Source organism: Suricata suricatta, chromosome 4, assembly GCF_006229205.1.
Source record: "Suricata suricatta isolate VVHF042 chromosome 4, meerkat_22Aug2017_6uvM2_HiC, whole genome shotgun sequence".
Lineage (NCBI taxonomy): Eukaryota > Metazoa > Chordata > Mammalia > Carnivora > Herpestidae > Suricata > Suricata suricatta.
In genome coordinates, this window is record NC_043703.1 from 92,417,913 (window position 1) to 92,436,463 (window position 18,551).

Here is an 18,551-nt window from a genome sequence, read left to right on the forward strand (position 1 = left end):
GAATTGAAAGGAAAGAGAGAGAAGTGCAAAAGTACCTTCCTCAAGTCCTCATGATTTCCCAGTTTTGGTTCAAGGCCTTTAGGAGACCTGATCACACTTTGTCCCTTACATTCTTTGAAAGACCTCTGTGTTCCTGGTAATAAACTCTCTTTTCTATTTAAACTCATTAGAAGTAGGTTTTTATTACTTGTAACCAAGAGACAACTGGCTAAGGCAAGACCATTTTCTTCTCTTTCTCTGTTACATAGCTTGGGGGATGGATGTGAAGCAAGGTACCAGATAGTAAGCAGCCCTCAATTTTGAAGAACTTACAACTGCATTTCACGGTCTTTGAAACCTTCCCCCTCCCCCCCTCCTGCTCAGTGCCCACTACCAGGGGCAGATCCATGTCAATAACTGAAGTAAGCTTCTAAGAGTTAGTGAAAGCAAAGTGGGACACGTCCACCTGCCCCTGTGAGTGTGGACCGGAACTAAGCAAGGAGTCTGCATTTTAAGAAAGTCTCCACATGAATCGGCTACAGGTGGTCCATAAACCATCCTTTTAAAACATTTCTTTGTAGACTTCCATGAATAAAGAAGAAGACGGTATACAAAGGAGCCTAATTATACACTGTTTCTCCAAGAAACTCTGAACTGTTTAGTTGAGGAACAAAGATGAGAAGAACACTCTGAGGCAGCATTCTATTCCTTAGTGGACCAGAGAAAAGAAAAATCATAATTAAAAATTACTGGCGTTGTTCGACTAATAGGTAATAGAAGAGATAGCATGAGTAAAAAAAAGTTCCTGTGAAGAAAAAGGGAACCCACAGACAGTCACAGGCTGAGAAGCCGGCAGAGACCCCAGGCCGTAGAGCAGGAATTCACAGAAGGGGAGGGGGTCACATCAGAATCACCATGAGACAGGTGAAAGGAGGGAGGTCATGCCCATCTACCCTGACAGGCATGCCACAATTAAGTTTGAAATGTCCCTAGTGGGTTTGGGCACACACATAAGGTTGAGAATCTTCAGGTCTTCTCTGCCATCCCCAAAGCCAGCCAAGGAACTGGGAGAAATCGATGGCAGCTCAAGTTGGAATTCAGATAGAATTTTCCTAAGAAATTTCTAGGCCTTAGGGCACCTAGGTGGCTCAGTCAGTTAAGCATCCGACTTCAGCTTAGGGCATGATCTCACAGTCCGTGGGTTTGAGCCACACATCAGGCTCTGTGCTGACAGCTCAGAGCCTGGAGCCTGCTTCATTCAGACTCTGTGTCTCCCTCTCTGTTTCTTCCCCACTCATGCTCTGTCTCTCTCTCAAAATAAAATAAAAACATTAAAAAAATTTCTAGGCCTTGTTTATAGTATATTACAACATTACATTAAGAGTTAGAGACATAGTAAAGGCCAATGACCTAATCACTCACCTACTTTTACAGGGAAACACAGTCCAAGTTCAAAACACTTAACAATGAACCAGTGAACTTCTGAAGGCCCAGTCTGTTGGTGCAATCTCTACATAGTGCATGTTCACTCCAACACCACGGCAGGCGCTGACCTCGCCTGAGGTCACAGCTCACAGCTCAAGGGCTGGTGGCAATGTGCTGACAAGCGCTGTAATACACAACAGTGTACCTGGGACAAGAACCAGTGCCCAAAGCCTCCAGAAATCACTGGCAAAACGGAAAAAAGAACTGAAAACTCCCAACCCTTCCCTTAGCCAGTGAAAAAGAAAGGAATCAAACGAACTACAATGCCAGAAAACAACTGCATATACCTGTACTATGTCCCAGTTCATCTCCACCTCCTCCTTTATATTGGTGGCATTTGCTGGAAGCCTCACGGGCTGCCCCTGGGGACATGTTTCCGTCTTCATTTTCTTTAAAGGAGACTGACCAAACGTAAAGTCATCTCCATTCTCTTCCTTCTTGCACGCACCTTCCCACATGGCACTCGTGGACGGCGTCTCTGCAGCCTCGTGCCCACCCTCCAGGGTGCTGGCCCTGTTGGCTTCTTCATCAACTTTCAGCTTTTTGGTCCTCTGACCTGAAGGTGACTGAGCTGAATTTTTCCGTTTTGTTTTTGCTGTTTTCAGGGTCTGCACAGTATCCAATTTATTTTTTCTGTCTTCCAAACCAACATCAGCAATAGCCACAGAGTTATTCTATCAAACGGTAAAAAGAACACATGAGAATTAAAAGAGAAAAACCAAATGCTCTGAAATATTATTCAGCAATAAAAAGGAACAAATTACTGAAAACACAATAACTTGGAAGAGTCACAAGGAAACTATATATAATGGGGGTGGGGTGGGGGAGGCAACTACAAAAAGTCACATACTTTATAACTTTACATAATGCTAAAGGTTTATGCTTTGTAGAACATTCCCAAGAAAATTGGTGGTTCCGGGTGTCTGGAGTGTCTGGAGACTGGGGTACGGGCTGGGAGGCAGGCGGATGTGGCTACATAAAGGCAAATATACGGCAATAATAGGAATTCTTGTGGTGATGGAACTATTCTGGGTGGTGGATACACATATGCATACATGTGATAAAACTGCACAGAACTAAACATACAGAAATACACAAATAAAACTGGAGAAATCTCATAAGATCCCTGGATTTTATCAATGTAAATATCCTGGTCGTGACATTTTACTATCGTTTTGCAAAACGTTATCACTGAAGGAAATTAAAGGATACAGTCTCTGTACTGTTTTTTTACAACTGCATAGGAATCTGTAATTATCTAGAAATAAAAAGTTTAATTTCTGAAATGAGTAAAGGATAAGTCTACAGATGCTGGCAAAACCAACATTTATAACCTGCTGTCAAAAGTCAATGCTTTAGGGAAAAAAGTAACACTCACACACTCATAAAACTCAACAGGCTGTAGCTACCACCGCTTCACGCAGAAGGCCAGGGTACAGAAAACACGGCATGAGAGCCGAGTAGTGCCAGGCGTTCTTCTTCAGGAATGTGAGTAGCAGTCCACATTAGTGTCCAGGGGCTACTCTCCCAACCGCCCCCAGCCCTCATGACAGCTCAGGTGCGAAGGAATGACACCTGGCATTCATTTTGGGAACGCAGTGGTAAATAACAGAGACCTGGCCCGTATGGAGTTTACAATTTCATAAGCTAGCCTGTTTGGGGTTACCTAAGTGATGCAGGTGGCATAAACTTGACCAGAAGAAGAGTTCCCAAACTATTTTTCAGTCAAAATCCAATGTTCTCTCCTTTATCAAGTATTTTTCCAGAATTACTGACTACTGAAAATACTGGAAACTATAATAAAGAGCACCCCCCCACCCTAGTGCCCACCTACCACCACCTAACCTGGAAATGCTATACGTTAAATAGCCCTCTAGGTACTACATTTTTAGCTGCAACAAAATGGATAAGAACAGAGATATAAAAATTGAACAACTCCTAGGACTATAAGAGTTGATAATAACCTGACCAAATGACTTAACACAGCAAAAGAAAGAAGGTGTCAGTCATACAGAGGGTCGTCAGCCATAGAAGAACAGAAAAAGAGGAACTGTAGAAAGCAAGTATGATCAGCATTCTTCTTCTATGATCAGGAAGAGGAAAACCTAGCAAACAGATTCTGAGAATTTTGGTATCAGTGGTTAAGACAGCCCTCCTGTGAGATGGACACACCAGACTACCTCAGATTCGTGGATTTAAAACATTGGATGTCACTGGGACAAACATAATACTTAAGCCACAGTAGGCATTCAATAAACCCAAAAGAATGGATTTATCTAATTCTCCCAATCTGAATCCATGCTCACCAAGTAAATTTCTGATTCTCATTTAAGTACCTACTTACTTCAACCTCTGAGAAGAGATGATACCCAGGTCAGAAAAATGTCACTAATTATTAAACCACTCTTATGAGCAGGACTGATATAAAATCACCCATGAAAGATATATTTTTTCCAGAAATGCTGACAAAATCATATTGCTGACTTAGAAACCCAGTTTCAAGGGCACCTGGATGGCTCAGTCAGTTAAGTGAAAATTAGTAAGGTGCCTGGGTGGCTCAATTGGTTGAGCGTCCAACTTCTGCTCAGGTCATGATCTCACGGTCCGTGACGGCAAGCCCCACATGGGCTCTGTGCTGACAGCTCAGAGCCTGGAGCCTGCTTCGGATTCTGTGTCTCCCTCTCTCTCTGCCCTTCCACGCTCACACTGTGTGTGTGTCTCTCTCTCAAAAATAAAATAAAAACATAAAAAATCTTTTTAAAAAAGTGAAAATTAGAATTGTGAAAAAGTTGCATACACTGTGAACTTGACAACTCCCCAACACGGTGATGAGACTAGTGGTTATATTAACAAATGTGACTTTTTGTCTTCAGATAATTAAAGACAGCAACATCTGGAAGATCTGCATAAATCAGTGGACTGATAATTCCCAAAAGACCAATATACCATATGTCACAAATTCATGCACGAGTGAAAGACCCACTTCAATAACACAGACAAATGGATTTTAATGTAACAGAGTAAAGAAGCTCAATAATATGGTTTCAGTTTCTACAAGGAAACAAACTTTTAAGAAACTACCATTTACTGAGTTTTGGTACTGCACCATATAAGAATATCCACATTTATCTGAAAAAGCTTTTAAAACACCTCTCCCTTTTCCAAATACATATCTGTGTGGAGGCGGGTGTTCTTTATACATTTCAGTCATACATTTAATGTTCTTTATACATTTAAGTCAGACATTAAAGACATCTGCAAAAATGTAAAACAGTGTCACTCTTCTCACTAATTTTTTGTTGTTGGTTGGGAAAATATATACCTATTTTTCATTAGTGTTAGTTGCATAATCATGTGATAGGTTTATTATTTCTAAATTGATCAATATTTTAATTTCTCATATGGTAAATATCAGTATCAATAACCCACATAACCAAAAGTTCCTTGTGGTCCTCAGTAAGTGTTAAGAGTGTAAAGGGGTTCAAAGACCAATAATTTTGAGAAATGTAGATCTAAACTGTCAAAAACAGGGAAGTCTCTCCCCATTTTGTAAGACCTTATAGTCTGTCTCAGTGACATACTCAGGTTTAATACGGCTCCATCAGAACACTTCCCTCCTTATATTCAACCTGAATCTCTGGCAGACTGAATAATCAAAGTTCATTTTCTCCTGCCTCAGGGTTTTCTTAATCACCCTTAACATTCCAAATGGTTAAATGACTAAACCTAAGACTCCAAGAAAAACTTGTTCATTCTTCTTTTTGCTGTCTCTGAAAGTGGTAAACTAAGGCAAAAAAGTGGCTCATTGTGTCTTTTCCAGTCAAATCAGTCAGCAGGCCTTGGCCTTGCCTTGTATTGTACTGTGTGAACGTGACAGAGAACTGGCGAGGGATGAAGAGTCAAGGGGATGCTTCTTAAAAATTAGATTTAAAAGAGCATTTTTAAACTCTGTAGCAACTGAGCCACTAGGAAAAAAGTTGACAAGAGAAAAGAAAGGGGATGCCTAATGACACAGACCTTGAGCAAGAGGAGATGGCGTGAATAGCCCCTGTGGTGGGACAAACTCTCGAGAGGAGAGATGACATTTCCTCCACCGAAACAGGACAGAGCATGAGCACAAACAGAGCTGGCGTGGTTGTGAGATAACAAGAAGCTTCCTAAATTCTCAAATATGTAAAAGGCAAGGTCATTAGCTGGGAGGGAAAGAAGAGGAAGGTATTTAGGAAAAACAAATCTGCTAGAGAAAAAGAATAAGTCGCCAGGTATTTTTAGTGTAATTCTGAGGTCTGAGAGTATGAATTGAAAGGAAAATAAATTAAGTCAAGGCCATTTTTAGCAACAGTCAGCAGCTCAGTGCTGGCTGAGGAGAGGCGATGGCTCACCCAGGGTCGGGTTTGATCAGCCATGTGTAACTGAAGGAAAGAAGGGCAAAACTGGTGTGGCTAATAAAAAGTGATTTAAATGAGACATTATGTAGTTGAGACCTGGTAAGGCAGGAAAAGGGCTGACTGACAGTGATCTGTGAGGCGGGTCTGGGTCGTGGCTCTCAGCCCTGGCTGTCCACAGAAGTCACCTGAGGAGCTTTTGGAAAGTAGTAACACAGATGTTCAGGCCCACACCCACAATTCTTTCCAGGCTTAACTGGTGTAGATCAGGGGCCTTGGCACTGACATTTTTTCAAGTTCCCCAGGTTGAGAGCTACCAATGAGAAGTTGGGTCAAAGCTGTAAAACTGTGGCAGTGAGGGTACCTAACCAGTGAGCTCGGAGAACAGAAAATGGTGAGATGCAGCCCCAAAAGTGGGATGGCTGAATGGGAATGTCGGTGGTAACAGTTTCTAATGATGACAGGATTCAGGCTGAGTTCATAAGAGGGGTGATAAAGGCAGAGAAGAGACCCTGGAGATGAGGAGACCAAAGGACTAGGAACACAGGGCATTAACCAGCTCATCCCAGTGGAGGGGAATCACTACAAACAGCAGAAGGTGGCAGAAAGGAGATGTGAAGTAGGAGCGGAGCTAAAGTCTTCAAAAAACAAAGAGTGGCAGACAATGAGCTGGTAAATGCCAGCAACACAGAGAGGAAGACACTAAATAATGATTTTGTCTATGATGTTTACTAAAAACAAAGTTACTAGAAGGCTACCAATGCTAACTCTACCCAAAATAGTGTTTTCAATTATTTTGTGCAGTGGTGGCTATAGAAGAGAAAATGCCAAACCTAATGAAATGAAATCTTCTAACATGCTAAAAGTACTTTCACTGAGGTAGAAAACATGTGAATTTTGACAATTCTGAAAGAAATTCTAAAAACTTCCCAGAATGTTTCTTTTTTTAAATTTAATTATTTTTAAGCTTTATTTATTTTTGAGAGAGAAAGACAGACAGAGTGTGAGCGGAGGAGGAACAGAGAGAGGAGACACAGAATCTGAAGCATGCTCCAGGATCCAAGGTATCAGCACAGAGCCGAACACGGGGCTTGAACCCACAGACCACGAGATCATGACCTGAGCCAAAGTCAAATGCTTAACTGACTGAGCCCCCCAGGCAACCCCCAGGATGATTCTTAAGTGAGAGAATTTCTATTTAAATTCTCTTTTCTCCTTATGTACATATAACTGAACGGCACTAGAATGATCAAGAAATCACCACGACAACGGTTCTTAAGATGTAACTTCTTGAACTAGAAGCTGGGCATGGGAAGAGAGAGTTCATAATTTTTATCAGTTTCTCAAAGGGTTTATGACTCTAATACCAAATACCACTGAACTAAGAAATATTTTATAGGTTAGACAATCAAGCTACTTTTAAGTAAAGCCATACCATGCTTAATGAAAAACCTCCAAATTCTGCAACAAGATGATACAAGTCAGTAAGTCAATATAAGTCAATACCTTCTCAGCTATAGGTAATGCCCCTTCGCCCTTTAAAAATGTGTTTAATAAAAACTGTACACAAAGATAAAGAAACAGGTAATAGGAGAAAAGACTGATTTAACTTTACAAAAGCTCTATCCAAGGGCAAAGGAAAGTACAATGTAATGTCCCCAACAATACACAATAAATGTGTCCCTGGAAAGTCAGGCTTCTACTACAGATTGAAAGAGTATTTTTTCAAATGTACCATGGTGGTGTCAGGATGGCTGAGTGGGCTAAGGCGTCAGACTCAAATGTACCATGGAAGCAGTTTTAAAGGAATATTACAGGGAATGCTTTTCGAAAAGCATAAGTCTTTGTAATGCAATAAAGTCTATAATTTATTGTTTGGCCTTTTGGTTTTTTTAAACCAGATTGGTATAAATATAGTGTTTGCTTATTGCAAAAAATATGTCAGCTGATAAATACCCTTTCCCTTCCAACACAGTTGATCTGATGGTAAATACTACTAAGGCCCATGGTAGAGCATGCCGCTGCCCTGAAATTTTTGTCATCTATCTGCTACGTCCTTCTGTTAAGAAAAAGTAGCACTTCCAATTAGGGAAGCACTACAGCATTCTCTCCATCCAGCTGCAGCACCTACCAGCTCCTCCTTAACAGCCACGCCTTCGGAGCCCTCGCTGATCTGTAGGGTGGTCTTCTTTACCCGCCGCACCCTCTTTGGTTTGGATTCCTTGGGAACAGGCTGCTTACGACTTCTGGGGACTTTCTTTTGGGGCTCCCAGGCACTATCTTCCTTGTCATCTTCTTCAGAGGCAGATGATCTAGGAGTAAATTGATAGAAAATGAAGGAAAAATAAAGCCAAATGCTAAAAGCAAAAAAGACATGCTTCCTGAAAAAAGAAGAAGGTAGGAGGTGTTTAATATAAAATGGAGTGATGTGAGCAGAGGCTATGAATACATATTGCTAAGTACTGAAACAAGAGCTGATCAAGGACCAGTGTAAAAATAGCCCAGATATGCAATGAATCACAGGTGTCTCCATTCTCCCCTAACCTACACCACGCGTGCCACACACACACCCAAGACAGAGGAAATCACTCATGACCTTAAGCAATTTACTGGGTGGTGTTATACCAGAGTCACTGTGAGCTTTGCCATTATACCAGTGAAAAGCACTTTAACAATTTCCTAAGTGGTAATCAAATTAACTTAAATAAACTTATTCAAACCAATGTGACGAGTGGGAAATGGCTATAGGAAACATCCTAATTACATAAAAAGTCATCACTGGGGTGCCTGGGTGGCTCAACCGGTTAAGGAACCGACTTCAACTCTGGCTCCTGATCTCACGGTTAATGAGTTCAAGCCCCACATCAGGCTCCATGCACTGACCTCGTGGAGCCTGCTTGGGATTCTCTCTCTCTCCCTCTCTGCCCCTCCCCACATCACTCTCTTTCTCAAAATAACTAAATAAACTTTATATATATATATATATATATATATCTCACAAATTAGACCATTTCTTACCACTTTCACTTCCAGGACTCTAGACTTTTACAATAATCTCCTTAACTGATCCCCTGCTTCCATTCTTATTCCCCTACTACAGTCTGTTCTCCACCAAGACACCAGAATGATCTTTTACAAATGTAAACCAGATCATGTCACATCCCTGTCCCAAACCTTCCAGAGGCTTCCCAACCCACTGTCACCAGCTAGATCCAAGACCTGACCTTTACTGCCCACTTGCTTGTACTAACATTTTTCCTGTCTCACATTTTTCCTTAAGCTTTTCTCTCAGGCGACTACTCCCTTAAATCAAGCAAATGAAACCCAAAACCATCCTTCAGGTGATGGGACTGCCCTGACAAGACCTCTTGAAGGCCCAGACCACCCAGTCCCTTTGAGCTAAACCCCTGACTCGCACCTGCACAGATAGACCTTAGAGTGACCCCTGAAGTGTCCGGCAATTACCTTTACCTCGCTAGAATACTAAAACCTCCACCCAAGGAGGGGCACAAGCCTCATTTACATAACATACAATGTATGTTTCCTCAAGGTGCATGTGTGACCTTATGCCCACCTCCACATGCGATGATAAGGCTTCTCTTGTCATCCTAATCCTAAACAGAGGGTACCTAGTCACCCTATTTTGGGGAGTCACAGCATTGCAAGATATTCCCAGTGATCTCCTTATCTGTTGCGAATAACGTTTACTTTGTGTGACAACTCCACCTGGTGTATCTGTGACCCACCAAGGAGCAAACTCTTGTTGGTCCAGTTACACCACTTCATATAAAATGGTGACACCCTGTCAAGGCCTTTTAGGTACTATTCATTCCAATCTCATTTCCAGTCGCCCTCGGCCTTGGCGACTTCTTGTCTGGCCACACTTGTCTTGTTGTTGCCGGAACACAGCAAACTCATCCTGCCCTGGAGTCTCTGCACGTGCTGCTCCCTCTACTTGGAACACACACACCCATATCCTTGCAAGTTGTACTTCCAAATCTCACTTAGATCTCTTTTCACATCCTCCAAAAGAACTTTCCTCAGTATTACGACCAAGATGGTCCCTGCCCAGACCACTCACCATGCAATCCCTTGCCCTGTTTAATGTTCCTTTAGAGTACATTGCTGCCTTATCAGTCACTTATTGAACAAATAACTCTGGGCACAGACAGTACAGTACTCCAAAGCAGAGGCTCTCAATTGGGGACAATTTTATTCCCATGGGGAACTTCTGGCAATGTCTGACATGTTTAATTGTCACACTGAGGGGATCCTACAGACACTAGTTAGTAGAGACCAGAGATGCTGCTAGTCATCCTACAATGCAAAAGACAGTCTCCATAGCAAAGAGTTATCTGGCCGATAGTGCTGAGTTTGTCAAACCCTGTTCTGAAGCAATATAAAAAACTCTGTGCTCTACGGAGCTCACACTCTATTGTAAAGACCACGTTATACACTTAGTTGGTTACTTTCTCTCTCCTTGTTCCATAGTTGAACACCAACACCAAATCAGAGCCTGGGACACAGCATGCATTCAATAAATATTTGTCCCATGAATGAATAAAAAAGACATAGCCTTCCTCAACCCAAATGACGTACATTAATAAGTGACAAAATGCATTCCTCCTTAAAATATACATCACTCTCCTAATCCCGTATGAAACCAATATGCTTACAACTCTGAGAAGGAAGAGAATTCATCTTTGGGTACCACAGTCTGGACCTTTACTTTTGCTCTTCTTGGCAATGATGACATCTGGAAGAAACAGAAGATAAAATCAGCATGATGTGAATCACTTGAATAATTATCACTTATGTTGTCTGCAAACTGATGTGCCACTCAAAACCAACACTTGAATAGCTCTGCTGTTAAAAAATGCCATAGGAAAAAAAAACAATGAGAAGTATTCAAAAGCCCAAACACTGGTTTCCCCTCCTACGTGGCTGCCGACCATAAGAGCAGCTAACAGACTTCCAATGATTTCAAAAGCCTAAGGACTGGGCCATTTTTGGAAAAATATAAGCTCCAACAGGGTGACAATTTTTAGATTTTTTTAGAGTTACATGCTTGAGTATACCACAAGCACTATTAGACGTTTTATCAGATATCAAATTATAAAGTCCTTTATTAAACTATTATCTCAAAAATTAGAAGTATTTTCCCACTTTTATATCTTCTTACAACATACAGTAAAGGCCTATCTATAAAGTTGACAGTCAAATAAATGCTGATGGACTGAATAAGCAGCCACGTTATTCCTAAACAATAGCATCCATTCCTGGGGCGCCTGGGTGGCTCAGTTGGTTGAGCGTCCGACTTCGGCTCAGGTCATAGTCTTGCAGTTCATGGATTCATGCCCTGAGTTGCGCTCTATGCTGACAGCTTGAAGCCTGGAGCCTGCTTCGGTTTCTGTGTCTCACTCTCTCTGCTCCTTTCTCACTCACACTCTCTCTCTCTCAAAAATAAACATTAAAATACTTTTTTTAAATTGAAAAAAAATAAGAACATCCATTCCCTTAGCTTAGTTTATGGTATTTAAATAAAACACTTATTTGAAAATGACCACTAATGTCACTAGAAAATATTTACCAAATTCGAAGGCCCCATTCTTTAAATTAAAACATGGAGACAAATAACCAGAGACATCCTATAATATAGGAAGTAAGCAAATTTGCTTTAGCTAATAAATTTTATTACCTAAAGAGTGTATGTCAAACTCTAAAATCTACATTAGATTCTGATGCTTGGAACCCTTTAACCAGTCATATGATACAATGCCTCCAGTTCTAACTTCCACTAAGAAGAAGGAATGCTTCATAGAACCACAGAGGGGTTGTTACAAAAGGGTACATGTGCCCTCAGCTGTTTAGCTCAATTTAATCCAGTAATTGCAGAGCTATCAGCCAAGAGGGCACCCAGAGTAAACCAGGAGAACAAAAGAAAAACAGTCTCCAAGAAGTAGACAAGATAATCTTCCATCTTTTCCTTCACCTCCCTTTGTGGCATTGTATGCTTATGCAGGCCATCCTTCTTCAGGTAAGTGCTTCTAGATATTAATCATCAAGAAATGGACAAGTTTTGATTTCTGTGTTATGTGAACTTTACTAAAATAAAACAAAAACACAAACAGAAAAAGTTAGTGTATCATGGGGTGCTATTTCAAATCAGGACAGAAATGAATTGTTTAATAAATTGTATTAAGGCAACAAGCTATCCTTCTGAAAAAAACACATATATAAGTCCTACTGCCATACCCTGAACAAAACTATATTCCACACTGACTAATGATTTAAAATGTACAAAATATTTCTCAGAGCTAAAATGAACAATCCTAAAATTAGACCACAAAAGACCCCAAATAGCCAAAGCAATCCTGAAAAAGAAGAGCTAAACTAGAGGCATCACAATTCTGGATTTGAAGCCACATCACAAAGCTGCAGTGATTTAAGCAGTAGATACTGGCACAAATAACTGACACATAGATCACTGGAACAGAATAGAAAATCCAGAAATGGACCCACAACTATATGGTCAACTAACCTTAACAAAGTAGAAAACGAATATCCAATGAAAAAAAGACAGTCTTTTCAACAAATGGTGCTGAGAAAACTGGACAGCGACATGCAGAAGAATGAAACTGGACCACTTTCTTACAATGATACACAAAAATAAATTCAAAATGGATAAAAGACCTAAATGTGAGATAGGAAATCATCGAAATCCTAGGGAAGAACAGCAGCAACCACTTTAACCTTAGCCACAGCAACATCTTACCAGACATGTCGCTGAAGGCAAGGGAAACAAAGCATACGTGAACTATTGAGATTTCATAAAGATAAAAGTCAGCACAGTGAAGAAAACAATCAACAACTAAAGGCAGCCTACACAATGGGATAAGATATTTGCAAAAAGCGTTATCTGGTATAGGGTTAGAATCCAAAAATCTACAAAGAACTTATCAAATTCAACATCCAAAAAACAAGTTAAGAAATGGGCAAAAGACATGAATAGGCACTTTTCCAAAGAAGACATCCAGATGGCTAACAAACACATGAAAAGATGTTCAATATCACTAATCACTATCAGGGAAATACAAATCAAAGCAACAATGAGCTACCACCTTACATCTGCAGAATGGCTAAAATTAACAACACAAGAAACAACAGGTGCCTTGCCAGGATGCCGAGAAATGGGAACCCTCTTGCACTGTTGCTGGGAACGCAAACTGGTGCAGCCACTCTGCAGAACAGTATGGGGGTTCCTCAAAAAACTAAAAATAGAACTACCCTATGATCCAGCAACTGCACTAGTAGGTATTTACCTATAGGGTAAAAAAATACAGACTCAAAGGGGTACATGCACCCCAATGTTTACAGCAGCATATCAACAGCAGACAAACTAAGGAGAGCCCAAACGTCCACTAACTAATGAATGGATAAAGGAGATGTGGTCTAGATACACAATGGAATATTACTTAGACTTCAAAAAGAATAAACCTGCCATTTGCAACAACATGAAGCTAGAATGTATTATGCTAAGTAAAATAAGTCAAGCAGAGAAAGACAAATACCATATAATTTCATTCATATGTGGAATTTAAGAAACAAAATAGATAAACATATGGGAAGGGGGGGAGAAGAGAGGGAAGCAAACCACAAGAGACTCAATAATAGAGAACTATAGGTTGGTGGAGGAAGGTGGTGGGAGAAGGTCTAGATGGGTGATGGGTACTAAGGAGGGCACTTGTGATAAGCACTGGATGTTGTCTATAAATAATGAATCTCTGAATTCTACTCCTGATATCAATATTGTACTGTATGTTACCTAAAATTTAAATTTTAAAAAAGGGAAAAAAATTTTAAATATGTATAAAAGAGACCATCAAAATAAATAAATTATAAAATGTACAAAATAAAATTACAAGGGGCGTATGGGTGGCTCAGTCAGTTGAGTGTCTGACTCTTAATTTCAGCTCAAATCATGTTCCCAGGGTCATGGGATTGAGCTCTGAGTCAGGCTCTGTGCTGAGCATAGAGATTGCTTAGGATTCTCTGTCTCTCTCCCTCTGCCCTCCTCATGCTTTCTCTCTCTCTAAAATTAAAAAAATTAATTAAAAAATAAAACTGTAAAAGTACTACAGAAAATGACTATTTTCATTATTTGGAGTGGAAGTAGGGGAAGAAAAGTTTTCCTAGACATAACTCAAAACTTCAAAAGACAAAAGACAAACAGATTTCACTATATAAAAATTAGGATTCCGAGTCAGCAGCGGGCGCACTTCAAAACCAAACTAATCTGCACTATCATCAAAAAAAATCACAAGAAGCAGTACCTGATACCTTGGAACTAAGTAAGAATAAAGGGACTAAGGGCTGGTGTAAGTTGTCTGAAGCAAAGAAGTATCTCTAAAGGCCCTACGCCACTTCATGCTATTAAGCAACTGCCCCGGAAAAAAAGTCTGGAAAGGATAAAACCATCTTTAGACTACAGGACAGCAAATACTGACTGTTGTGGGCACAAGAATCATACAGACCGAACAGTAAATGAAGAGGACCCATCCTTGCAGTCCTCTGCTCCCACTAATCTCCTAGTCAGACCCTTTGTCTCCAGGGAGGGAAATGGAAAGGCTCTTCTCTGGAGAATCTGGCCAGCCCCAAAATAAAAACCGAAAGACATTAAATCCCCCAACAAACAACCCAAGCAGATTATCTACTCCTACCTCTCCATTCTACAATATACCAGAATCCAGAACATTCCCATACAGGCCACCATGCACCAATTCTCACTCCACACTTCATTCTTAATAGAAATGTGTTTAAAATAAGGGTAGACAAACCCGGGGCAATCTCATAAAATTCTGATTAACCATTAAAGAAACAAATATTTTTTCTTTCCTGAAACAAGTATTTTCAAATTCCCCTTTATTAGGCAACCTGGAAGCAATATTGCCATTGAATGATGAGTAAGATGTAAACTTAGTCCTCGACAAGTAGAAAAATATGAATTTGCAAAGGGAGATGGGAAAGGAGAATATGCTTGAGCATGTAGGCCAATTTCAGAGCGACCGGTTTTAAAAAGAGTATCTATAGAAGCTAAGGACCTAGAAATTATTTCTTCAAAACTGTCTATACCAGGTATACTCCCAAGGATATACATATTCCAGTTTAAAGACTGATGTTTCTGAGAGCTGTTTCTCCATCTCCATTCCTGTCATGTTCTCTTTCTTCATATTATAGAATTCATTAGATTAACCAAAATTCCATCCATTTCCATGCTTTGAAATATCTCTATCATCTACTTATTAACAATCCTAATACCTCCAACCTAAACCTTGCCTAAGATTCAGATTTTCATAATAAATTATTCTATTGCCTGAGAAACTATGTAGATGCCTCACGCTTACCTAAAATTTAACATACCCACAATGAAATCTCAATAACCAGTTCTTGTCTTAAAACCCATTCCCACCCCAGTCTTTCCCATCTCAGTAAATGGTTCCATCATCCATCTAAATAGATGGCTAAGCCAGAACCTTGGAAATATTTTAAGAGCTTCATTGAGCTATAATTGACATACAATACATTGTACACGTTTAACGTGTAAAAATGTGACAAGTTTTGGAACATGCATACATATCTCTACAACAAAGATAGTGAATACATCTATCATTCTCCAAAGTTTCATTTGCTAAGCCAAAGCCTTCCAAATCTTTTTTTCTGTCATCTCTCATAACCAGTCTACTAACAAGTAACATAAATTCTTCCTCCAAAATATAGCTTAAATTTCTATAATCTCTTTAGTCCCCCAATATCTCTTATCTAGACTACTGTAATAGCCTCTTAACTGGCTTCCCTGCTTCCGCTCTTGCGTCTACTACCCATTCTCCACATATGAACCCAAAAGATCATTTAGAAAATGCTTAAAACCCATTCCCACTTCCCACTCCATCCTCTTAGAATCAAATAATATTTTGTACCATGACCTTCTAAAATGCCCTACAGGACTGACCCCTGCCTGTCTTTCTAACCACATGGACCATTTGCTGCAGCTCTTCAGCCAGTTACAACGTTCTTTCTGCCCCTATATGAATCATGATTCTTCACCATCTCAGGTTCACTCTGCCTGGAACACTATTCCCGATGCTTATCAATAGACTACTTCCTTCTCATTTCTTACAGCTCAACATTTTAGGCCTAACATGGGTTTCCCAGATACGATATTATTATAGGACGCGATTTACTTCCTTTATACGGTACTATATAACACAATCTGGAATAATCCTTGTTTATTGTCTGCATTCTCCATATTTACTTCATGACAGTAAACATCATGAAGTTAAAAAAAACACATTTGCCTAAGTCTGCGTAACACAGAGCTTAGCACTTAATAGCTATCCTATAGCCATTTATTAAATGAACAGAAGAATATATACAAAATGGTCTCTATAGAGAAATATACATTTTCCCCCATCACTATTAGGCAATATCACACATGACACTCATTGCTTTTTTAAAAAAGTGATAGAACAGAAGAACATTCTTATTCTTAGTGGCTTAAGATCTTTCCTTTTCAAAGCTGTCTTATCTCTGCAGACACATGAGCATATTCAAAATCAGTTGCTGTGATGGTCCTAAGGGAGGAGGCACTAAATTAGGGTGAGTGAAAATCGGGGAAGGAGGGATGGAAGAAACCTGCACACACATAAATATTACATTAAAATTGGGAAAACCACAATTAGAAACTTTAAGAGCAGCGGGAAACAACTTTTTAAGAGGCAGCTAAAGGAGGTTCCCCGAGGATACAAAGTGCTTGGAATGTCAGCAAAGATCCCTACATAATATAAACAAAGTAACGGACCTGGAAAGATCCTCAGAAATCGGAGAGTCCTTTTTTTTTTTTTTTTTCTAATGAGTAAGAAGCCTGAGATCCAGTAGGTGAGATGGTTTAGTCAAAGGGAAAACGTTAGGTTCTAGGTAAGTAGGTAGAACCCAAAGCCGCAAACAGCAAGACTAGCCTTGTTTCCCATTCCACAAACATTACAACATAACATGCTGCCGCGGGGGAGGTTTGAGGAAACTTGCCTAGAGAGTTCCCATTCATTCCTTTCCTCAACAGTTATTCAGCGCCTCCAAATGCCAGACACGCTGCCTAGGATGCAGACAAGGCCATGATCTGATAGTGAAAAGGGTGCTTCCTCCCCCATCTCCGATAACTTGAGGTGTGGAAACATGCTAGGTTTGCCTGGGTTTTCCCGTGTCTGCCCCTACGTGCTAAGGGCTGCGATTTGACCGAGAAGACGCGCCAGGTGCCATGCGGCAGCTAGGAGGGGCTTTCCGGGTGTAGGTTGGAAGATACAGACCGCAGACCGTAAAATGTAATGACACTTCTCACTTTAAAGAGGGATGTTATTTCCCAAATGAGCGCTCAGAAGTTTTTAAATGGCCCGAAAACTACCGGAGCCCGGGCGCGCGAGCCCGCAGGAACACCGCCGAGGCGGTCACTCAGCTCACCTTCCCGCCCGGCGAGTCGGAAGGCCCGGGATTCTGTGTGGGCATCTTCCGGTTCCCGCCGGAAGTTTTTCAAACACCGGAAGTCCCGCCTCCCTTCTCCCTGACTAGCTGAAGACTGCGGGAGCGGAATGGAGCCGACCTGGACCGAGGCGGGGCTAGAACTAGGATCCCGTGGGAACGCTGAGGCGGGGCCCTACCCGGGAAGGGGCGGGTAAGGACGAGCTCTCTCACCCCGGATCCTGATGGAGGTGGAGCCGGAGGTGCGGTTACGCGGACCCACCTCGTTCTTTCTCTTTCTCTTCACTCGCCTTACCCTTTGCATCCAGCTCTTTGAAGTTATCAAGAATGTTTCTTTTTAGTACATTATTTTTAATAGGCAGTAGAAAATATGCGAAACAGTCAAGTTAATTTCTTTCTAAAGTCAGTTTTAATTGTCGTTTAGTGAACTTTCCTCAGTGTGTTTTAAGCGTATTTTTTAGCATGTTTCATTATTTCCTAGGCCCTGAGATAAGGGTTTTGCTCTCGTCTTAGGGAAATACACAAAACTTGCCTCTTCTCCCTCACACAGTCCTTGAGGTGCACGCTACCTTAATGGAGTTTAACCCTAGAAGTCACGGCTGCCTTGTTTCAGTCCCTCAGGCGGCTCTTACTGCCAGGTACAGCGATTTGGAAACCCGATTTCTCTTAGAAAGTTGCTCGTACACTTGGGCCAATCCCTTTATGTCTTTGAACTTGTTTTCACTGCTTCCCTTCCATCCTGCCCCTTACCTGGTAAGGTACCCCGTTCCATATTAGAGGTAAAAACTCAGAATTAGTTTACTTGAGGTAAGTGCAGGTCCCAGATACCTCACCTTGGGCAAAAACTGGGAAATCCCTGCCCCATTTCATTTTCAGATTCTTGGAAAGTGCTGTGACTTGTAAGTGCTAACAATAATAACATAGTGTCCAAGGCCAGTCTTCCTGTTACTCCGGAAGTTCTGTTTCCCTCTTTTTCTGCAAAACACAGAAGTAGCTCCTGCATTTTATTTTCATGATTCCATGGTATCTTGTTTTTTAAGTGTTTATGTATATATCACTATATAATAAATGTATATATGTTTATTTGTTTTTGAGAGAGATAGAGAATGAGCAGGGGACGGACAGAAAGAGAAGGAGACAGAATCCCAAGCAGGCTCTGCATTCATGCGGGGC

The 18,551-nt window shown here is 40.8% G+C and overlaps 1 protein-coding gene across 2 annotated transcripts in view; it reads right to left on the minus strand.

Moving 5' to 3' along the window:
• SRBD1 (S1 RNA binding domain 1) overlaps positions 1-17,383 on the minus strand; it is a 193,160-nt gene extending 175,777 nt beyond the window's left edge. For both annotated transcript variants that reach the window (XM_029937289.1, XM_029937288.1), the window contains exons 1-4: positions 17,361-17,383; positions 10,526-10,605; positions 7,981-8,161; positions 1,752-2,138 (exon numbers count right to left, since the gene is read on the minus strand). In XM_029937289.1, coding sequence (XP_029793149.1) covers positions 1,752-2,138; positions 7,981-8,161; positions 10,526-10,605 — 648 coding nt within the window. In that variant the 5' untranslated portion in view covers positions 17,361-17,383. The remainder of the gene's footprint in view (positions 1-1,751; positions 2,139-7,980; positions 8,162-10,525; positions 10,606-17,360) is intronic.
• Between the last annotated feature and the right edge of the window lie 1,168 nt (positions 17,384-18,551).